General features: G+C 41.4%; 1 protein-coding gene across 1 annotated transcript; it reads left to right on the forward strand.

Annotated features, from left to right (window-relative positions):
- The first annotated feature begins 12,818 nt into the window (after positions 1 to 12,818).
- Positions 12,819 to 15,431, forward strand: egr2b (early growth response 2b). The gene is made up of 2 exons (XM_026177677.1): positions 12,819 to 13,180; positions 13,480 to 15,431. Exons 1-2 carry the CDS (start codon positions 13,015 to 13,017, stop codon positions 14,652 to 14,654), a joined length of 1,341 nt encoding a protein of 446 aa, XP_026033462.1. The 5' UTR covers positions 12,819 to 13,014; the 3' UTR covers positions 14,655 to 15,431.
- Positions 15,432 to 24,875: the final 9,444 nt, after the last annotated feature.

Genomic DNA, 24,875 nt, shown 5'->3' on the forward strand with positions numbered 1-24,875 from the left:
ACAACATGCATGAAGAGGATGATGTGGACAAAATACTCATTTGCCTAATAATTCTGCACTCCCTGTAGTAAAGTGACAAATGAAAATGCATCTGTTACTCAGACAACTCAGATCTGTAATGTTTCACATTCATTATAATGTTGTTGAGGTGACAGTGAGTTCAGGATTTTGCAGAAAACGTCAGTAGACCAGCTGATCTCATGTTTGTTTACTTCCTGTTTATGTGATTTTTTCCCTTAGCAAATTCTAAGTGCTTCTTTTAATCACATTATTTTATTGTATGATGCCTTGGTGCCACTGGATTTTAACATGTCTCACACTCATACAGTAAGACAAATGGTGGGGGTGTAGTAAGGAAGCTGGGGGAAGCAGACAGCTCCACAGGAAGAGTCTTTTGTGTCTTCGAGGACTCTGGGAGGCAGCAAGGGAGTGTGAAGCTTAAGGTGTGAAACAGCTGTGTGCTGCCTTTTGTTCCTGGAGAAGGTTTTTAACTGAGAGCCATGCTGGGCTCAGACTCTGCTGACCGTCTGTCCCGCGGTCATGCAGGGACTTCATCAAGCTTGGTTGTCTGTTCTTTGTGTGTTTGATTAAAGAACGTTAGCTACCGCTCACCGCTCGTCTGCAGCTTTATTTGAATGGAAAACTTCCACAGCAGGCAAAAAAAAGCTTTTTGCTAAAAAAAAGATTCAGAGCAGAAGTTTTTTGCACTGCATTTTAAAATGAAAACATATTACATTTATTTACAATTAAAGACACAGAGCAGAAAGTGTGTTACTGTTTTACATCCACAGACACACAAGAAAAGAAGCAGGCAACATGAGGTCAAGTTATGGCAATTTTATTTGTGTGTTTCAGTACATGTATTTAGATTAGAGTTTTTAAAAAACAAACAAACGTCCCAAGAAGAAGGATGGGGAGAAAGAAAGGTGGAGAGAGGAGGAAGGAGGAAGAAACTATTGATGCTGCTGGGTCAGTTCTTCCTCAGCAGTCTGCTCCAGAATCCCCTCCTGTCCTCGCCTTGCTTTTCTTTTGCCTTCAGTTCGTTTAAGGTCTTGTTGAGCTGCTCCTCGGCATCTTTAAATGTTTCTTTCAGCTGCTGTTTGGCCAGTTTCCCTTTGTGTTTGAGGAGCTCTTTAGCTTCCTTTTTGTGCTTTCGCATTTCTTTCAGTGCGTCTTTGCAGCCTTTCTTGGTCACCGTCATTTCTTTCTTCAATACCTTCATCTCAATTTTCTCTTCTGCAAGTTCTTCTTGCACTTTCATCAGTTCCTTCTTCATGTTTTCAGTGTGACTCTTTGTATCTTCCATTTCTTTCTTTGCTTCCTGTGTTTTAATTTTCTCTTCCTCCAACACTTTTTGAGCTTCCAACAATTCTTTCTTCATATTTTCAATCTCATTTTCTGCCTCATCTTTACGTCTTTTCTCCTCTTCAAGTTGTTGCTTCACATGCAGTAATTCCTTTCTTAGTGTTTCAGCTTCAGCCGTTACATTTGCAGCTTCTTGTGTTGCCAACTGCATTTTCCTTCTTTCCTCTTCAAAAGCTTCCTGCACCTCCTGTAATTCCTGCATCACATTTCCTGCCTCCTTCTTTGCAGTTTGATATTTATTGTTGGCTTCTTGTGCTGTGCTTTTCTCTTCCTCCAATGCTTTTTGAGCTTCCAACAGTTCTTTCTTCATCTTTTCATTCTCCTTTTCTGCCTGTTGTTTTCCCATCTTCTCTCCTTTAAGTTTGAGGCCCACATGCAGTAATTCCTGCAATACTACATGAGTTTCAAACTGTGAATTTTTAGCTTCTCCTCTTGATTTTTCTGCCTCTTCTTTTAATTTGACATTTTCAGCCTGTATCATTTGAAATTTAAAATGAATCAGCTGTACTGTAATGCATGGTGAAGCACTCGCCGATCCTCTTCTCGTTCTCCCTCGATTCATTTTGGCCTTTTAAACAAAGGAGCCAACGTTTTGTAGAGGAGTGAAGTGAAGTTTTTGTTGTTTTCTTCGTCAACTGTCGTTTGTCCTGCACAGAGATGCTGCTGTAGATGTGTCTCTAGCTGTGTCTGGATACAATGAAACATGCTGGAACTAAGTGCTTGTGTTGCACAGTTCTACTGAACATTCCATTTCATGCATGCTCCGCCCACATGGTCAGGAATGTCAGGTGCTGCATCACCAAATGTTGCTCCCGTTGCCTAGCAATAACAGCTGTTTACTTTTGGGGTCTGGTTCATTATTTAATAAAGAAAACATGTCCAAGTATTGGGTGCTGAGGCTCAGCGCATATTCTAGCCTGCTGTGTGGGTGGGCAGCTAGAAATCACTGGTGGGCAACATGAGTGAGGAGAAAACTGGAGCAGCCAAGCAGGGAGCTGCAGGTTGCTGGTTTGAGTCTCTGTTCAGATGCTGGTGTCTCCTCTCTCTGAGATGTCTGCAAACTGTCCCAGATAAAACAATAAGGATAATAAACAAACACGTGACTAAAATAACAATTGTTTGGATCTTCACACTCATCTCCACCAACCCTAAAAAATGAGTCTCACTTTGCTCATATAGTGCCAGGAGTGTCTCCATATTCCACAAAAGTCTGTGCAAACATGTAACAGTATCCCATATTCATAGAAATATTATTGATATTATAACAAAAGCTGTCACCAACACAATTGTCCCAAGAGCTTTTTTATTAGTTATTGCAAATGCTTGATCGCAGTTCTTGCTAGATGACAAAACCACTTATTAGGTTTAGAAGGAAATGACTTTTTCTACATGAGGTAAAGTTGGAGCTGTTTCCCCAAACTAAATGAAATCATCATTTAAAAAACTACAATCTGTATTTACTCTGAACATCTGTGTTAACATTTGGAAACATGTAAGTGTGACAAACATGTTAAAACATAAGCAATCAGGAAGGGGCATGTATAGGAATTTCTTTTACTTATGCATTAACTGTGAGAAGGAAAAACTCCTTTTATAAGGAAGAACTCTGAGGCACAAAGAGCCATCTCCCGTGAACAGTTGGGGATGAGGGCAGAAATGTGTTGCACTTTAAAGGCCAGAGTTCCTCGCTGACAAAAGAGTGCTAAATGATGCAGTTTGTGTTTAGAAGTTTCCAAAGTGGAAACCTGGAAGTTTGGAGTCATGTTTGACCAGGATGTGTCCTTCATTGCACATATTAAACAAATATGTTATTCACAAACATACACATAATTAGTGTGAGGCAGACAATCACCGAGGAGGGAGAACAAAGAAATACAAGAGGTAAAACTAATAATAGTGTATAGATACGTATAGAAGGTATTATCCTCACCAGATGAACCAGCATACTGCCTGTTCTCTGTCCTTGCTTGAGTGTTTGGTTTCTGGATCTTATTGTGGTCCACTCCTGTGGGGTGTTGGGATTGGGATGTTGGACACATGTTCACAAGGAGAAAAAAAGAAAATAAAAAGAGAGCTATTGATGTATCAGAAGAATATAAAGTGACTGGAGCTGGTGGAACATGTGATATTTTCAGTTTCTGCCTCTCTCACCTACCGGATTAAGACAGCTGTCGATAATTTCCTGAACACCCCCTAAAACAGAGAAAAAAGTAAAGATGTTTGAAAATGTGTTAAAGGAAGCCCAGCATTGGCTGGGTACCTCTGGTGAATTAGAGCTTGTCAAATATTATCATGTAAGCAGAACTCCCAGGGCTTTACTGTGTGCTGGCAGAATGATCTGGGCTGGTATTGATCATTTATTGAGATGTGTGCAGTGCTTGCAAGGTGATTTGTCCAATATTCAACAGGATCTCTTTGAAAATGATTTTTACAATGTTATATTAGACCCTTGATTTCCCTAATGACCAGACTCCAGCCTTATGGTCCACAGGAGATTCAAAATTGTGTAAACTGGTGTAAATATGTCTAAGAAATCAGTGCATCATGTAATAACTGGTAAAAATTCAATCTTTTGAATACAAACTAATAATACTGCCCAGCTGTCTGAAAATGAGCTCCACACTGCCACGAAGGACCCGGATGAGGATGAGGAGTTCTTCTTCCTCAGTCATTCATGACAGTTACATCAGCTTTCGGGCCAAACAGAACGGCGAACAATACTGCCTTACACGTACAACTGTCATCATAATGTGTATACTAATATATTGTTTGGTGACTACTTTGTCCCCGTACATATTACAGAGCAACAAAAAAAGCTGCATTTTAAATGCATCGTGTGGACATCTGTAACTGTGATCAAGAGCCAGGACAGAGGAGAAAAGTAGTAAAGGATGAAAAAATACAAAAACCAAAGTTACATAAACATGACGGCCTGTTGGTCTGTTCATTTATTATGTACCTGTGAAGGGAATGTACATGTATAATGATGAGTACTGCCCAGGTCTGTCCAGGCTGATGAAGCACATTATAACCAAAAATGATTAAATTACAGAACAGCCCGATTACATTTTCATGGGCAAAAACACAAAAACTGACCTCAGCATTCGGTTATTACAGTTTCTGGAGGTCCTGTTCTAACTATGCACTACGTAATTCCACTGTGCAATGAAAGGTCCTGAGCATCAGTCTGTTAGCAGGCAAACACTCGGCCGCATGGCTGAGATGCAGCGACCGGGGTTTGAGTCCCATCCAGGGCCCTTTGCTGCATGTCCTCGCTGTCCACTGTACCACTACCCAATAAAAAGGGCAAGAACACCCCCACCAGAAAGGAAAGGTTCTGCAGACACCAAACATCAAGTTCTGTTTCAAACGAGTTTGTGCCATCATCTGTGATGATTAAGGTTTAAGCAATTTTAAGGCAGTTTGACAGATGAGTCATCTGAGAGAAAACAATCACAAACTGAATTGTCATGCATGTCAGCATATTCCCACAAAGTGCACTAATAAACTTGTCAGTTACTCACCAGATTTGCTTCCCATCAACTTTTTTCACTTCCCTAAATTGAGCACTGAAAGATCACTTTTAATAAACTGTAGGAGCTCTTCTGCTCATAATCTGAGCTTCTTGGATGGATCAGTACTGTGAAAACTAGCAGCAAAACTAACTGAATGTTGCCTGGATATGACACAGGCAAGTATTCCAATTATATTCCAAGTTTTCCAACTTTATAGAACTGAACGACCTAATTGTCCAGTGATCATCTCCACATTAGGCTGCCTGGGCCGTGGTACGGAGACACATGCATACACTCAGTGCATGGGTTTACGAATGAACACGTTAACAGGCAATTAATTTCCCCGCGGTGACCATCTCCAGGGTCAAGCACAGGCAGCCAGAGATCTATGGCTAGTGACGAGGGACACAATAAATCCAACCTATAAAATGTGGACCAGCCTCATTAGTCACAGCTTTCATTATGGCACGGCAGTATGTGTCAGTGTGCTAATGTGCCATCCTTCCACCGTTTCACTGGAACTATATATGTATGTGTATATGTTTAAAGCATGTGTGTCTCATTAATATCTGTTCAGGCCCTGAGGAATCGCTTTTGCCACTGACACACTTACACACTGGTTGAGGTTTGGCCATCTTCATTTCAGGGTTGATTTCCTAAGAGACAAGAAAGTGATACTGAGACAAAGTAATGACAAAGTGTCACCATCTATTCAGCGATATATTTTCTTATCAGAGTGCGAAGCACACATTCATTACCAAACAGGACTGGACAGAAGGCAGACTGCAGTGTTTCCACAGTGGAACAGTGAGCCAGACCACAGCAGCACTGCAGTGTAGTGTGCAGCAGAGGTGGATGGTGATGGGGACAATGACTGTACGCTTTCTGGAACTTTACAGGGGCGGCATCATGTTTGTATTAGTAAGGTGGGAGGCTTGTAGCTATGCTTAAATCCAGCACATATACTGTCATCACTGACACAGAGCTTACAGTCGACTATGAACAGCTGTTGTGCTGAGCGGATTATGTTCATGGTATAATTAGTGTTTTAAATTGTGAATGGTAGAGTTTTATTAGCAGTTTTTCAATGAACTGAAACATGAAAGTAAAAGAAACATAAAGCGGAGCCGTGCACTGTGTGTCTGGTTATGCCTTTGTGTGTTCTTGTGGTGAACTTGTGGGTTACGTGTATGCATCATGTTGAACCTTTGCCACATGGGTGTTTAAACAGAAAGTGCCCAAGAGGAAGGCAGCATGCAAGAGGACGAATCTCACATCGAACAGATTTGATTTATGGTTTATTTCTCATACATGCTGGCTTATAAAATGCAACTTTGAAGGCAACCCTCGTGTTTGGGTTTACATCCATGGAGTCTGTAATTACGTGTTTCCTAAACAGCACACGTGAGATTGTGCTTTGCTAGTCTTTCTGTTTTGTCAACCCTGCAGCAACCATCCAACCTGCATTCACAAAATATTACAGCTATTGTCTGAACCAGGGGTACGCAAATATGAAACATTTAAGTTAATTTACTGACTGAACTCTTATGAGATGAAATAATTAAATAATTGTGGCTGTTATGGATTCTAGTTACTTACTAGGAATTTTGTCATGACTCTTATATTGAGTGATGTGTAAATTTCAGCTGCGTATTGAGTGTAACTGTGCGTACTTGAGGATGGAACAGCTTTGTTCAAAGACTCATGGGACTGTTAATGTTTCATTTCAAATTATTGATATGGACATGACTATTTCTATTGCACAAAAAGACGAGAGCGCCATGGTAACAACTGCATTATGTTGCTAACACAACTTTGGCTCTTTGCAAGCAGCTGCACAGACAACATGCTAACGTCAAGCTAGCCAAGAACCCAGAGTGATGATGTTCTGCTGGGATGAGTGACCCCAGTCCAGCAGCCAGACCCAGGACTTCAGCAGGTAACTGATGAGCAGTCAGGCTGGAGTCCCCGTTTCTACCTGCTGTTTTGTTGTAGCTCCAACATGTACAAACATTTGACCACACAACGTGCAGTTAATTTGGCTGTAATGTCTTTACTATGTTGTGGTGGCTCCTAAATTGGAGCCAATGAGAACTGATAAGAGAATCAATAGGTTTTGTGTTTAGACTTTGATCTGTGTGGATTTGCTAAGTGGTTTCCAACATTCTTCTGGTCAAGAACAGTGCATGAACAGGCCAACATCAATGTAACTCCTGTTGTGATCAATGACACTAATTTAATCATTTTTGCTCAGACTATACATGCACAAACCGAAATACAACAAACTTGTGATCTCTGCTTTGTTCGCTTCTTTTACTTTCTAAGGTGCACTGTTAGAAAGCCAGTAGCATGCCATGTTAATCCAGTGTTAAGAAGAAACAACAGTTCACCTGTTATTTTTAAGAAAATCTGAAAACATCCAGGATTTCAACGTTTCCAAAAGTTGAATTAGTCACTCAAGTTAGATTTATATAAAAGTCATAAATAAATAAATATTTCTATCCAGAATTGAATATCAATGTAATATCAAGGCCACATTTACTTACAGTCTGCTCTTATGTTTACTGCAGGCATACTGAACAGGTCGGCTCTGGCACTGAGGGTGACACAAGTGTGAGAGCGAAGTGTTGGGGTGATATGGCACTATGAGGTCCGATAAGATGGGACCTGATTCTTTGAGACTTTGTATATATGTAAAAGAAACATACACACTGTGACGGCTTGGTTACAACAAGAAGTTTTCCACTCACTGACACCTCAAATGTAATCAATAGGACGTTCAGACCATGATAATGTTTTTGTGTGAACATTGGGTTAAAAGATGCAGCAGGGCAACCCACCATAAAATGTTGTTGTTATTAAAGATGCTCAAAAAGTGGAAATTGGGACACAACAAAAACGTTATTGGTATCTGGGTTTTGCATAGAGGAGTGGTGGTTCAACAGCACCACTAACAAAGTTTCAGTAGCCACAGAGCTACTGTGCCTGGGATATCAGATGCTTCTCAATGATGTGAGTTGTCAGCAGAGAAAATGAACTGGCTGCTGTTTCTATGTTAGTTTATTGGTGACTATTATCTGAGCAGTTTTTCTCTTCCATCAGTTTTTGTTATTGTGGCAGCATTCAGTAAACATGGGCCTAGGTGTGTTGAATAATATTAGGAAGTATCAGGACAGTACGATTCCAGCCCAGACAAATTCATCCCAGCCAAGCTCCTGTTCTAGGCTGTTTGAGACAAGGCATGTCTCTGTGTAACAGCAGACTGGAGCTTTCTTCTTTTATCCACTGGTATGGGTTCTCTCCTTCCCTTCTTTTCTGCTTTGGACTGATATCAGAGCATTTCCACTTGCTTTCATGTTTCACACTGCAGGCGATGAAAGCTGTCAGTCGAGAGTGCAAAAGGCTAACAGTCATGGAGTTTTAAAAGCTTTACAAGAAGAATTATGGATTTAAGAGTGGTGACTCTCAGGGAAAAAAGGAGGGCAATGAACTTCCACCTCAGAAAAAATGGATGAGTGTGTGTCCTGGTGGGCAATGGTGTAATGGTTAGAAAGGCTGTAGAAGTGACTTTGGGCAGGACAGGTAAAAACATGCTGCTCATTGTAAGATTGGACTTCAGTGTGTGAGCTATGTTGCTGGTTTACCCAGACTAGTCTGAAAAGAGGCAAAGAACATTTTAAAGATGCAAACGTTGCATAAATCTTCCAATCATGGTACAGTTTCCTGTGCTGTGCTACTTAGTCTCACAAACACAATCAAAATGTTGCGATTATTTTATAAACTATACAGTTAATAAAATAAGAAATGAATAAAAGAACATTACATTTAAAATAGGAAGATGACATATTGAACATGAGACATTTTTTAAAATGTATTAATTTAAAGTTTCAACATTAAAAACAGGACCAACAAAAGACTAAAAGAAACCTTGTGTAATACAGACAGGATATCTTACTACTAATTATATTTCTTAGCAAGAGGCTGAAGTAAAGATGGGGAGTTCATGACCCTACAATAAGCTGGCCGGGCAAAGGGCTTATCAATTAAACAATATTTAAGATATAAATATTTTCTTGAACAGAGGCTGGTAGTGTGATCACCGGACTTTCAGATAGTACTGCGCTGAAAACAGACATCATTCTGGAATTAAAATCACTGTATGGGCTCAGCAACACTCACAGTCAGTGGACACAGTTTACTGCAACACACAAAGAAAAAACCTTTATACAAAAGGATCAAGCAACACTTCCACTTTCTCTGGGCTCCTTTAAGGGGAATTGAAGCGAGGTAAGCAACTAACCTTTGGCCTGACCATTTAAAATCTAAAAACAAATCTTTCTGGAATCTGTGGGTTCCAATAATACTGTTGTAATCTGTACAGGTTTCAGATCTGCTGCTTCCAAAGCTCCGTCTTTTTAAGTAAGAAGAAAGGAAGGCCTCCCTTGTTTTATTATTCAGTAAAGAATGGAAACAAAGCAATATAGAGTCCAACTACAGTTGGTCTCCTCACTTTCCAGACTCTTGCAGTGTTGTTAAACAAAGAATAATGCATCAGAATGGAATCTTTCCATCAGGCAGCGGGGGAGGATGATGGACAGACCTGGTGCACCTAAACGTGTTGTGAGAGTGCGCTGGGAACGCCTGGCAGAGGCCCCGGTCCATGAGATCTTCAACTCCCACCTCAGGCAGAGCTTCAACAGCATTCAGAGGGAGACTGGGGACATTGAGTCTGACTGGACCACGTTCAGCATCTCCATTACTGAAGTCACTGTACTGAGCTGCGACCGCAAGGTGGTGCCTGCCGTGGTGGTGACCCCCGAACCAAATGGTGGAGACCAGAGGTGAAGACGCAGTCCTATCAGGCTTGGTTAGCATGTGGGACTCTGGAGGCAGCTGACAGGTGCCGACAGGCCGAGCACATGTGCTAAATCTTCAGGAAGCTGTTGGCTTTGCTTTCACATGAGACGCTCGTGTCAGATCAACGTCTTCTTTTTCAGCTCTATGTGATTTTATCTGAACACAAAGTTGATGTGTGTGTGTGTGTGTGTGTGTGTGTGTGTGTGTGTGTGTGTGTGTGTGTGTGAATCTCATCTGAAATAATAAAGAGAAATAAATGAAATAATGTTAATAAAACCCTGGCAGTCTGGCAGTGCTGACTTTCCAATACTTGGCCCAGTCAAAATGTGAGACGAGAGATCAAATGCTGTGCTGTCCATCATAAAATGTCTCATCTGGTCACTACATTAAAATACATGAAAGGTTGCTACTGCCACAAATTTCAGTCAAATCTGCTTAATGCTAACATCGATTGACATTGTAGTTCAGAGAAAAACAAAAAATCAATTCCTGATTTGGAAAACACTTTTAACGATCTGTTGGAAATACCAAAACCATCTTCTTCTAACAGCATCTTGAAAACTCATGGGAGTGTGATATGGTAAACATCTCGAGTTAGCACAGTATGTCACCGCTCACTTTTGACATCACCATATAACAGTTATTGTAACCTACCACCTACCCAGCAGGGAAAATCCCTGTACTGTCCCTCGAATACTCTCTGTATATGAATATGTGCCTGTGGTTGTCAGTGTCTGCTGCTTGATTAGACTGGAGGATATATTCATTTGGATAAAACATGACATTATGACCTGTGTGGCCTACTGTACAAAACATATGTGGTCTCTCTGTGACTTTGACAACTGCTTTTATTTATGAGATTTGAGCTTGTGGACCGTATACCTTTCTGATTATATCATACTGTCATTATCTTCCTGTTAGATAACTTGTAGACTTTACCACTCAGGTTATATCACTGTCACAAGTTTAATATGCAAGAATATACAATAATTTCCTTGTCTGTTTAACTGTCACAGTCATCAATACAAAGCCCACACTGGATACAGTTTGCTTTTGTAGCCCACATATTTTCTCTGTGTGGGAGTTGGGTGTGTGCATGCAAATATATGGCTGTTTAAAGTGTGTGAGTGGGGTGGAGAGAGACGATGAGTGTGCAGCTGTGAGAACGATAATATGGTTGGAATTGAAAACCTGACAGAGACAGTGGCTGGGACACATACAGTGCTGACTTTGAATAACCATATATGGAGAACTGAAACGCTTATTAAGGATTTTCAATGGCCTATATCTGAAGTCATATTAGACAACAGGCAAAAGCCAGTATGACAAAGCCTAGCAGCAGGCTGGACAGTACATTCATTTATAACTCCCAGTGTAAGCGGTGCCAGCAGCAGTTGAAAAATATGAAAACTGTAGTAGCAGCAACAGTGATGATGACGGGGGCACTGAGTGAAACAGCATTAGTAGGTCAAGTAAGTCGGGTGAGATCATTAATTATCACTGACTCCATCAGCTTATACTTTTAAAACATAGCCCTACTGCACCAGTGGGCCAGCTCCTGTTTCTGTGTGTGTTTGTGTGTGAATACAGCATAGAGGCCTCTAACTCTGGCACTTTTATTCTTATTTATTTATTTTCTCCCTCATTAGCTTCTCTGTACCAACTCCCTGGTTAAATTCCCTCTCCTAACATACATGAGATTTGTTGTTTTGACTACCTGTTGGAATGATTTCATAGTGGTGTTAAGCATTATTATTGTGAGTGTACATCACTCTTTATCCAATATTAGCAGTGAGATATGGATCAATGATCTGGTAAGCTCATCATCAGCCTCTTTGTTGGTTTCCAGCAGGGTCAGTTCGAGGTTTCTTTGAGATGATTACAGAATATTTTCAAGCGTCTCACAGCCTGAGGTCACTGCCAGGCCTATATTTGGATCACAGCAAGACAGTAGTGACTGTGCAATGTATCTGTACAATGCAACACACACAGTGGAAAGTTTATTCCACTAAAGGTGCCCGATATTTTCTGCGTTCTGTCTGTCAACTTTCTCCACCCACGAAGGGACTTTACAAGATCAGAACAGGTCTGTGAATTCTGTGCGCGTGTGTGCGAGAGAGAGGAAGAGCCAGAGAAGGCACACTTCCTAAAGAGGCCACAGGAGGGCATGCAGTTTTCACGAGTACTAATAAACACACTCTGTGTCGTCCCAGTTGTTTAAACTAAATTTTGGCCCAATTGCTATTTTCATTGAAAAATGGCGCTATGCTGATAAAAATGCAAGAGTATGTATGTGTACCACTGTAAACTCGTGGTCCGTGTGTGTGGTTATTTCACAAAACCTATAACCGCTGCCTCTATAAATATTGGCTTCCTTTTCCTTTTCTATAAATATCTCTCAATTACTATAGTTAACTCCTCGGTGAACTAAATCGAGTCTTTCCTAGAGCATAGTCAAATGAGAGCGTCAGAAATTTCCGTGCCCATGCAGCCCGTCTACCAAAGAAGTAAATTCCACCCCTCTGTCCGTCTCATTTGTTTGTGGTTATGCCTCAGTGTCTTTCTCCCTCTTTCACTCTCATAATGCTCAGCTCGGTAAAACTCGTCACTTTCCGATGATCGTTTTCCGGAATCTAACCCAAATATGGAACATGGAGGGTGGGCCCATTCGTGCCGGATTCAACCTTATATGGGTTACGCCTGAGACCGGAATTCCTCCTCTTTTGATCGCAGAGCGCTATTAAACAGCATATGCGCGAGAATAAACGTGTAAACGATGATAAGACAGGTGCATCAGTGAGGGCTGCATGCGCTTTTTATTGTGTGCTCTTGCTGTCAGGTTCTGCGCAGGTTGTTGCAATTTTGCAGCAGGTGGAAAAAGTCGCTCTTATCTATCCTGGAGCAACGGGCTCTCCATTGACAAGAGATTCCCTTTGAAAGCGTCATGGAGCCTTCCGGCCAATCAGCTTCTTCGTTCTTCTTCGACTACCCCTCCCACTTCCATATTTGGTTAATGACGTTTTGAAAAGGTTCCCCATATATACATACTAGTGTCAGGGCCCCCGTTCCCGTTACTTTACACCCTTTTAACTCGATCATCAGAGCATATGAAGAACACGGAGCTCATCCTTTAACACACGCTGACTGACAGAGACATGCAGTGGTGACCCCCTGCGTGGCTGGGTTACATATCCCCTATTTGTGATAAGCTTTGAGGTAAAGAACAGAAAGAACAGGACAGAGGGCAAGGAGACGCGCTAACTTCGATCCTTCTACAATGACGGCTAAAACTCTGGAGAAAGTGCCGGTGAATCTCGGAGGGTTCGCGCATGCCGAGAGCGTCTACTCCATGGATGACATTGCTACCAGTTTGCCGACCTCTGTGGCGATCTTCCCCAACAACGACTTGGGCGCGCATTACGACCAGATTAATGTGGCAGCAGGTAAGAAAACAGTGTGTGTGTGTGTGTGTGAGAAACATTTTATACATCCAACATCCAAAAACAAAACAATAAAAAACTGCTTTTTTTTCAACATTTCGCAAATGACTGCAAGAAAGAATAACACGGACACATTTCTGTTAAATTTTGGAGTGCTGTACTTAAGAAGTTTGGGATGGTAGGAGCGCAGTCCGTGCGTAACGGAACACAGATGCACCTGCTCTCTGTCACTTAAAGCCCACTTTCCGGTCTAGTGTGAAGAGGTTAATGAATCATGCTTTCTGATTTGTTTCCCCCCGCAGATGGCTTGATGGGCGCAGACATGAGTGCAGAAAAACGCTCCTTGGACCTCTCTTCATATTCCAGCAGCTTCTCGCAGCCTGCAGCCCATCGCAACCAGACCTTCACCTACATGGGGAAGTTCTCCATCGACTCTCAATATCCAGGTAACTGGAACCCCGAGGGAGTGATCAACATCGTCTCGGGGATCTTCAACGTGGCCCAGCCACCTCCTCCTCCTCCTCCTCCCTGCTCTTCAGCGTCCTCCTCCCCGGCTTCTTCAGGATCTCCCAATCACTTCTCCAGTGGTAATTTGAGTTGCACCATGGCGGCTCAGAGCCAGGCAGAGCTAGAGCACCACCACCACTTGTACTCACCCCCGCCTCCTTACTCCACCTCCGGCTGTGGGGAGGTATACCAGGACCCCTCTGCATTTTTGTCCACCTCTACCTGCCCCATCGCCTCTTACCCTCCACCCTCCTACTCGTCACCCAAGCAGCCCGGAAGCTCAGACGCACCAGGGCTTTTCCCCATCATCCCCGACTATTCGGGCTTCTTCCAGCCGACTTGCCAGCGGGACATGCACACGGCAGGCATCCAGGATCGGAAACCGTTTGGCTCTTGTCCTCTTGATACCTTCCGTGTCCCTCCACCTCTGACCCCCCTGAACACTATCAGGAACTTTACTCTGGGGGCTCCGGGTAGTGGTGCCTCCGAGGGAGGGGCGCCGCGGCTCCCCTCTGCGTACAGCCCACAGAATCTGCCCCTGCGGCCAATCCTGCGACCCAGAAAGTACCCGAACAGACCCAGCAAGACACCAATCCATGAGCGGCCGTACCCCTGTCCAGCGGAGGGCTGCGACCGGCGTTTCTCGCGATCGGATGAACTGACCAGACACATCCGCATCCACACTGGACACAAGCCCTTCCAGTGTCGGATCTGCATGCGTAACTTCAGCCGCAGCGACCACCTCACCACTCACATCCGTACGCACACGGGAGAGAAGCCGTTCGCCTGCGACTTCTGCGGCCGCAAGTTTGCTCGGAGCGACGAGAGAAAGAGACATACAAAAATTCACCTGAGACAGAAAGAGAGGAAGTCCTCCACTGTCTCCTCTTCCTCCTCTTCCTCATCCAGCAGCTCCGGACTGGACCGGTTATCAGGCGGCATCAGCGCAGCCAACGGGATCTGTTCGTAGGTTTCCGTGGAAAGCTTTGCTGTCACCGAGGCAGTGTGAACTAAAACTGAACTAAGAAGAAAACCTAAAAAAGAAGGGTACGATCAGAACAGTTCTTCAGCTATTGTGAACTGAAGACCGCGGTCCAATCACCAGGATGGGAATAAACAAGAACTTTTGTGCAGTAGTGCGCAGATACGCACATTCTCCCATTCCTGCCGCAGAACTGAGTGAAAGACTGACACGAATGCACTTTGACTGCACAGTCTATTGAAAATACAAATAAAAAAGCCAATACAATTCATACAAAATTAATAGATCATTTGTAATGTGAAAGGGACTTTATGAAATAAAATCTAGCCAACACTTAACTAAGAGCCCAGCTTTTGTGCGCGAATGTGAAATAACTGCAATAACGTTTCCAAGAAATTAAACAATTTTAAGTTATTAAATTGACAATGAATTCATCTTAACATGTTTGTGGAACTCTTAATTTTCCCTTTAGTGCCTTGCTGTGTGTCTTTTTGTACACATACTGATTCAAGGACGCTTCTATCGCAATGTATATTTGTCCTTTCATATGTAAAGTTGGAAGACATTCTATTTTTGTACGCATTTTGTCTCGTGTAACTCCATTTGTTCAGCAGTTGTGGTTAATGTTTAAACCATGTTGGAGTGTAAATGTTTGACTCATAGCGACTTGACCATTTTGATTTGATTTGATTTTTTGTTGTTGTCGCTGTTGTTGTTGTGATGTGTGTTTTGAGACTTATTAAATGGATCAGAATGATAAACACAGCCGGTAGAGTCCGATTGGTTCATTGCTCTAATCTGCAGCACCCGAAAGCTGCTTTTATGAGACCTACCGGGTCACTGCGCTGAAAGTAGTGAACGATACTTTTTATTTGCATTCTAAAAAGATCTGTTGACGCTGGAAATTTTAACGGGTAAATCCCACGTTGCGTCACCAATGGCATCTCTGACTCAGACTTTTGCCCACTCAGTTTTTATTTAGGTGTCACATCAGGTTACAAACAGGCTATCATATGCAAATGATTTGTTTTACGCTCGCCGACAGCAGCAGAACAAGTCCGTCCTTTGACGCAGCGAAGGTGAAACAAAGCATTTGCGCAAACTTTAGAAGTTTAGACAAAACATGCGAAGCGCACAACATCTACATCTCACACCACTTTGATGCGGTTCGTTACTTTAAAAATGAACTAGATCTAAGAGGAAATATATGTTTATGAGAGGCAACAACAAAGACGAACGATGCTTCCACACAATTCATGAAATGAAATCATTTTACAAGTGCTGCAACAAAGACATTTAATCCGAAAGTTCACTCTCTGGGGTTATTTGTTAGTTGAATAGTTAAAGAACTATTTTTGGAATCACGGAGACTAATCGACTTCAGGTCTATTGATCAGTGTGGAATTCCTATTCACCAGCATTTCTAGAAAAAATAGTATTAATAATAATAATAATAATAATAATAATAATAATAATAATAAAAAGCTTTGGTATATAAAGTAAATTGTGTTTAATTTGCTCCTTCAAACTGTTACTTTTACAAACTTTAATAAATATTTTTTAATGGGTCTCCTATTTATCTTCAAATGTTTATTTTTCCGTGTGTGTGCGTGTTTTTTATTATTATTATCTGTTGTGAATCAGAAGCAAACGCCTCTCAGCAATGGGAAAACGGCGGTCACCTGTTTCCTTTCCATTTACCAAATGTCTGTATATGAATAAACACCCGGATGTGGTTCTTTTCACTTGTGGTGGAGCCGAATTATTTATGGCTGTTTTACTTGAGGCTTTTTAGTGTGTATTACACATCATAAACAGTATGTAGCGATGTAGAGTACTAAATGCTTCAGAATTTTGGTCGTATTAAGGAAAAACTGCTGTTTGCTGTGCCTTTGAGAAGTAGTGAGAGAAAACACAATTTTATTCGGGTTTCTCGTTCCCCTCAGATGGCATATAGACTCGATTTCTCTCAAAGTAAAGGGATTTCCTTGGCAATAAAGAATCTTCTATTAATGAAAATATACGATTTCATGAAAACCGTGAAATTCTTCTAAAGAGTCATTTTAATGTTACGCATGTTCAGATATTGGTTGAAATTTTGCACTGTTTTCTCAAAACTACAGTTTTAAGACTATATTCACGAAATAATTTTGTACACACTCCATAAAAATACTGTTTACTAATGAGAAAAATGCAACTATGTCCAACCCCTGCCTGACTGCCTTGAAAGTCCAGAAAAATGAGAAAAATATGAAGTAAAAGCAGAAAAGCAGACCGCAGCCGCACACCGTCCTTTCTACCTGTTTCTGTGTAAAGCTGAACGTAAGTTAACCTGAGACTGGGTTGTCCAATTTGTCTTCTACGTTTTTCTTTCTTTGTTTTCAGTCTGAGACGATCGGCTGGCAAAAAGTGATTTCGATATTTCTTAGTGTTCTATATTTGTTTTACATTTTCTTTTTCTCTTTTTTGATAAATCGAGCGTAGTCAACAGGAATTGAGACGAAATAAAGAAATGACCTGTTTTTGAAAGTGTCTCTTGTACCCGAGTCCGTTCTGGCCATTTATCCTGATAAAACTGTGATGTTAAATTTGTTGCCATTACTGCTGCGCTCTTCGTTTTAATGACACATTTTACGCAGATAAATAAAGGATATAAAGTGACTTCACTAAAACCCGATTGCAGATTCTACTTTGGCAGTAAAGTTGTATGCGAGAAAGTGATACGGACAAACACTTTCTGGCATACAGACACACGCACAGCCTTGCAAACAGTATGCTTTAGCTGTCTGTCTGTAGGGGGCAGCGTCAAAAATACGTGGAACAACCGGTTTTCGGGCTGCTGTTTGTGCTATTCTTGGCCCTTACTGCGTTTTTGATCGTTGGTGTTTTTCATCCTTTTCTCTTTTGTGGTGAGCGTCAACATTTAACTGTTGTCTATTTATCTGTTGCATGTCTGCATGCAAACGCATCTGCATGGGTTGCATACCCACATTCCTTTGCTGTATGTAGCCAAATACGTACATGAATGAAAGCTAACAGTACTGTGATTATTTTTGAGATTCACTCTTAGAGGACAAACCCAGAAACCTTGAGCTAAAAACCGAAGTCTGCAAAAGCTGAGAGCCAAAAGTAATATTTCAAGTCTTGATTTCATCTACTTGGAAATGTAAGGAAAATAATAATTATGGGTTTATTTATAGTAAATTCAGTTTGCTGTGTTATGATATAATGTTAGCCAACATGAAATGCATATATGCTTCTACATGGGTCAGTATAGTAGTGTGACCATTAGCTCCCAGTGACTTTTACAAATTCGTTAGGATGGTGATGGTTGCCTAATTGATATTAGTTCAGACAAAGGCCTATTTCTGTTAAAAGGGAGTTCTTGCTTCCTGCAATCACCAAGTGTTTGCTCACAGGTGATCAGCTGATCAGGCTCTCTCTATAATATTGTCCTATCTTCACTCTACAGTATAAAAAACATTGATCTGAACTGTTACTATATGAATAAAACTAAACTGAAGTGAAAGATGTTTGAACGTTCACGCCCACTCTAGCTTCATTACAACAGTTCAGTTCAATTTTTTTAAAATTTATATTATTCTTTTATTTATAGTCCCAAATCACAACATCAGTCGCCTCAAGGCCCTTTATATTTTAAGGTAAAGACCCTAATAATACAAAGAAAACCCCAACAAACAGACAACCGCCTGAACAAGCACTTGGTGAGAGTGGGAAGAAAAAACTTGCTTTTAACAGGAAAAAACCTCCAGCAGAACCAGGTTGAGGGAGGAGGCGGGGCCATCTCTCACGACTGATTGGGGGTGAGGGTAGGAAGGTGGGATAAAGACGCACTGCAGAAGAAATGATTAAATGCAGAGTGGTGTATAAATGCATATTAAATGAAAAAACTGAGTGAAGAAGAAACACTCAGGGCATCATGGGAGCAGTTTAGGTCTTTTGCACCGTAAATAAGGGAGGCGATCCATGTCACCTGATCCAGTCCTAACTATCCAAAAGGAAAGTTTTAACCCTAATCTTAAAAGTAGAGAGTGTGTCTGTCTGAAAGCTCGTTCCACCAAAGAGGGGCCTGGAAACTGAAGGCTCTGCCTCCCATTCTACTTTTAACTACTGTAAGAACCCCAAGGAAACCAGCAGTCAGAGGGCAAAGTGCTCTATTGATAAGGTACTACAAGGCTTTTTGGATGGGATGGGGCCTGATTTTTCAAGGCCTTGTATGTGAGTTGGATGATTTTAAGTTGGATTTGGGATTGAATGAGTGAAGCCAGCCTTTTTGATAAAGCACATAGTCGTGGCAGGATCAGGTGACTCTGAATGGTCCCTTAATTAAGCTGCAGTGGGTGGAGGCTGCTGGGAGCTCCCCATGATGCACTGGGTGTTTCTTCCTCACTGACCGTGTGATTACACATCATGAATTATTACTAATCTCTCCTCTACAGTGTGGTTTTTGTCTAGTCTTTCTCCCGTCACCAGGTCGCAGAGGATGGTTGCCTTTCCATGAGTTTGCCTTTACTGGCAGTTTCTTCTTTTTAAAAGTGGGAAGGAAGATTTTTGCTCAAAGGGAGCTGTTTGATTCGGGATTTTCTCAGATTGTCTCAGTCTTTCCATCTTGGTCAGTCGCTGTGAAAATCATCAACTCTGCCACCGTCTCCACACCATACATCATAGCAGGTCTCACTGCTATCTTGTAAATCTTCCCTTTCCTTCTTGCTGCTTTCTTTTGTTACAAATTACCCCTGAAACTAATCTCCACCCACACCACCCTGTCTGCACTCTCCTCTTCAGCTCTCCTGTTCACTGCCCATTGCTTTGGATGGTTGAGCCCAAGTATTTCAGCTCATCTTCACTATCTCTACTCCATGTCTACTCACCTTTCCACCTCCTCTTTCTTGGCATGAGCTGCTGCCTACTGATCATTAGTCTGCTTCTTAATCTCGCATTTAAAAAAATCTGTCAATGTAACTTTTAACTGTGACCCTCTGCAGTCAACAATTGAGCAAACCACTGTACTGTCACTGTATCAGCACATGCAGTAGCTTTCAAACTGGTATTTTACTCTGCAAAAAATGAATTAATAATTGATCAAATGAATAAATGAAGTGTAATCTCTATCAACATTTGTTTTCATGTGTTATTCTGTCCTTCCCTTTTTCTTTGTCATTTTGTTGTGTTATTTTCTTCCTTTTCCTTGTTTGCTCCTGGTGTCTAATTTCATTCATGGAATTCTGTGTTCATATTTTTTGTATTAACAGGAGTAACTTAAACCATTCTAGTGGCTCTCTTTAGTTTGCTGTTTACCAGTCAGTGCTTTCTATTGCATCAGGAACATTACCTCAGAATCCAGACACTTTTCTTTCCAGGCTCCTTAGACTACGATGACCAGGATGACTGAGAACCTTCACGGACATATTGTCGTACATTTTGAGAGGAACGTTTCGGAAACATTCACTACGGAGTAGGGCTGGGCCATATCATACCGTTCACGGTAATACCGGTATAATGTTGGGCAACGATAAGAAAATGAGATATCGCGATAGAATATAGAATATAGAATAAAATAAATATAAATATAGAATAAAACGCGCAGGCGCAGTGCCTTTGTTTTCATACGCGCATGGCGGAAAAAGTATGGCGGCGACGGAGAATGAGAAGGGTGAAAGCGGATCGTTGAGTGAAACCATGAACCAGAACTGGTTTGTAAAAATGCTGTAACTTCACTGGTGTGCAACTGGTTTAGCTTTCGTCTGTCAGATACACAACAAAGCACTATTTTTGGTAGCGCATGCTAGCGGGCCGTCGTTATTACCATGTTGTTTGGAAAATACGGCGCACTTAAAATCAATCCTTTGATTTCTCTGAAAGTCGACAGAGCTCCTTATAATCCCGTGTGCCTTATGTATGAACTCTGGTTGTGTTTACTGACCTCGAAATGATTTTATGTACACGGCGCTCAAAAATCTGTCAAATGTTTCAGTGCGACTTTGCTGAGCTACGAAGCCGCAGCGTTTGATGGATTGTCGGAGCATTACGGCTATCGTAGGCGGAGCTTCGCGGAGTGATACGTGCTGTGCTTCAACATAATGTTACCGTGTTGTGTGTGTATAACTGTTTTTAAGTTTTGTGGAAATTATACATGGTTATGCTGAGGATGTGTCGGCCAGTTTCCACTGGAAATGCCTTTTGGTTAAACTGTCAGCGAGGAATTTGCACTGTTACATTTTTATATAACTTTAATGCACATAAAAAACAGCTGCTTGTTTAAGTGAAAATACATTGATGGTTTTTTTTTTCACTAATAAAGCTGTGGAGTTGTAAAGTATTTTGTCTCCCATCAATTATATCGTCAGTTATATCGTTATAGCAAATTTTCAAATTTATTTTGTGATAAATATTTTTGGCCATATCTCCCTGCTCTACTACGGAGTCAGAACCTACACAACACAGAGAAGAACACACACCTGAGAGCAGTCAGGAAAAATGGGTGAAGAACTTTTCTCACTGAACCTGAAAAGAAAGTGTTAGCCAAAGGACTCAATTTTGCCATTTCTCCTCAACAGCTGTCCATAGTGGACCTCATCACAGCCACAGAAACAGCCATGCGGACTGATAAAATATCACAAACAGAAGCAGAGCAAATCAGGATGAAAGTTTCTGCCACCCGCTCCAGTCCCTCCGTCTAACCTCACAGTACAAGAAAAAGAAGGCCGTCGCTTCCTGAGCAAAGACCACAACATCACCATATTACCAGCTGACAAAGGAAGGTACACCGTGGTTCTAAACACAACGGGTTACCATACAAAGATCACTACACTCCTCAGTGACAACAATACCTACGAAGCCTTAAAGCGAGACCCCACAAGCAGCTACAAAAAGAAAGTTATAGCTTGCCTTCAAGACTTTGAAAAGGACAAAACCATTGACCGCCCTACATATCATCACCTTTACCCAGGGGATGCCATACTCTGCATCTATGGACTTCCTAAGATCCACAAGGAAGCTGTCCCACTCAGACCCATAGTCAGTAGCATAAACTCAGCCACTTACAACATTGCTAAACACCTTGCTACCATCCTGGCACCTCTTGTGGGGAACACCCTACACCACATCAAGAACTCCACCGACTTCACCGACAAGGTCCAGAAACTTACCCTGGATCCAGATGAAACCATGGTGTCCTTTGATGTAGTCTCTCTCTTCACTTGCATACCCACCACGGAGGCCGTGGAGACTGTCAGAAAATGACTACAAGAAGACAGCTCCTTGGAGGACAGGACCAACTTCACACCCGATCAGATCTGCACACTGTTAGACCTCTGCCTCACCACTACATATTTCAAGTACAACGAGGGCTTCTACAGACAAAAACATGGCTGTGCCATGGGCTCCCCCGTGGCACTCCCACAGAGCTTAAATGTGGGACTCTCCACCATTTGACCTTAGAACTGAAGAACTTTCTCGGATGAGAGGTGAAACGTCTTCAAGCAACTTAAAGAAGTTCAGATGCTTTTCTTTCCAAGCTCCTTAGACTACGATGACCTGGATGAGAACCTTCACAGACATTACCTCAGAATCACAACCAATTAAAATATTAATGAAAACATTAAATGAAATATCTATGTAATATTTTTAATTATTATTTTTTCTAAAAGTAGATCAAGCACAAAATTTCAATAATTATCCACCTGTGTTTGCAGGTGCCTAATGGTGCAGTAGACTATGTAAAAATCATTCAAGAAATTTTTACAGGAAAGTTTTTACAGGCAGCTACTATTTTATTTATTTTATTTTATTGCTGCCAAAATGGTTTCGGCATTTTCAGGGCGTATGGCTGATAAGTTGCTGGCCTATCTGAGCCTCTGATAGTGACTCCAACAATCACAGTCACAGTTCAAACCCTCAGTAGCGATTTTTCCCTGGCAGTTGGTAATCTCCTTTGACATTAAACAAAGTGTTTGTGAGATGTGGAAAAAGCAGCAGGAAGGTAACAAGTGAGATGCAGTGTGAATTTTTCACCCACTATTATGACATATAAAAATATGATAAAAAATATATATTAATATACTAAAATGCATAAAACCATTATTCTTTTTTTATTTTTGTGAAGTGTGCTCCTGTATTTCCAAATAAAAGGCTTTGCTTTAAAAACTGCTTATAAAAGTATAATATATTCAGATTAAACTGAAACACATCATTTGATTCTTCTTCAACAGTTTACAAAACTTCACCCTAATCCAAGAGTGATGTGAACAACAGTTCGATCCCTTTCCTTATTTGGGTTTTAGAGTCAGAGTCATAACAACGTTAGTCATACTTGTTGGCTTCTTTCTGAAAACACTTCCTTCAATCGACTTTAACCAAAAAAGGAAACAACTGCTCAATAAACAATTTATAAGTCAGAGATGCCAATACAAACGATTCTTTTCCTCTTTTAATCTCCAGTCGCTTCTAAAGCCTCCTCATGGGAGATGCTATATCTGTTTTCTGAGATATAACTTGACAGTGGCTAGGTGACACTGTTAATCGGTTAACTGGTTCATCCTTACAAGTTGTCGAGTTGTTAAAGTTTCTGTTGAATGTGTGCGTGTTTCAGTTACTATCGATAAACCAGTTCATCTTTTTATTTATAACATGGATGTATCTCCGATCACAGGGGACTAGTTTTACAGTAACATCTTCTTTAGAGGCTCTTGTCTCCGTTTTAGTCTTTTAGAAACTTTTGTTTGCTCTGTTATGTTTTAATATTTATGTTAATAGTAATTAAGGACAAAGTTTTTTAGTTTACACAATGGGGCTCTTGGGCTCTAAGTGCACAGAGAAATATTCCACTGCTTTGTGTTCAGATTACGTCAGTGAAGCTGCTGACTATAGCAAAGAAAACGTGATCGTTTATTAGACACAAAGTAACCTTTAGCCATCACTAGATTGTATCAGGCCCTCCTTTTGGGAATCTGTACACTATATTACTGTTACTGTCAGCTCCAGGAGTACGACGAGTAAGTAAGTAAGTAAAATTTATTTAAATAGCACATTTCACAGATAAAAATCACAAAGTGCTTCACAATAAGATCAGACATACAAGTCAAAATGAATTAAAAGCCCGTTTGTATAAAAATGTCTTCAGCTGCTTTTTAAAGGAGTCAGTGGAGTCTAGACAGCGTAAAGGCAACGGCAGAGAGTTCCACAGCCTCGGTGCCTGAAAAGCCCGATCCCCACATGTTTTAAACCTAGTACGTGGGACCACCAGTAGCCTCTGACTTGAAGACCTAAGTGCTCGGGATGAAGCATGAGGTTTCAACAGGTCAGAGATATACTGGGGAGCTTCACCGTGCAGAGCTCTAAAAGTTACAACGAAAATTTTAAAATGAACCCTAAAATTTACAGGCAACCAATGAAGAGAAGCCAAAACTGGAATAATGTGTGACCTCTTGTTTGTACCAGTTAAAAGTCTTGCCGCTGCATTCTGTACAGACTGAAGGCGATCCAGAGCTGATTTGTTAAGACACGTAAAAAGACCGTTACAATAATCCAAACGAGAAGAGATAAAAGCATGAGTAATCATCTCAAGTTCTGCCTTTGACACCAGTAGCCTGAGTTTAGAAATGTTTCTTAGATGATAAAAACAGTTGCGGACAAGTTGTTTAGAGTGTTTCTCAAGAGACATCGAACTGTCAAATACAACACCTAAGTTTCTGAGACTCGACTGAAATGAAGGGTCTAAAAAACTGATACTGCCTAATTTCTGAGAGCATGTGATCAGGTGCAATAATCAAAGTTTCTGGTTTATCTGCATTTAACTGAAGGAAATTGTCATTTAACCATTGTTTGATTTCTGACAGACAATTATTTAAACAAGACAATTTATACAACGAGGAGTACAAGACACTGATCCAAGATTTTCTTGAACGCTGTCAATCCAACTACTTGCATTTTAACACCAACAAAACCAGAGAGTTAGTGATGGTCTTCAGGGGCTGCACAGAGAAGAGGGACACTTTGAATCTGGACAGAATGGTGAGGAAGGCAGCCTCCTCTGTTTGCATAGCGCTGAAGAGCCTAACAGACCAGCGGGCAGTAAGCGGAGCAGCATCACTAACAGCCTGCAGTTGGTTTCCTGCTCCACGGACAGACCAAGGAGATCATTCCTCCCACAGGGCACGCGACTCGCTAACGCCAGTGGGTGGGTGTAGA

The sequence above is a fragment of the Astatotilapia calliptera genome, chromosome 8, assembly GCF_900246225.1.
Source record: "Astatotilapia calliptera chromosome 8, fAstCal1.2, whole genome shotgun sequence".
Classification (NCBI taxonomy): domain Eukaryota; kingdom Metazoa; phylum Chordata; class Actinopteri; order Cichliformes; family Cichlidae; genus Astatotilapia; species Astatotilapia calliptera.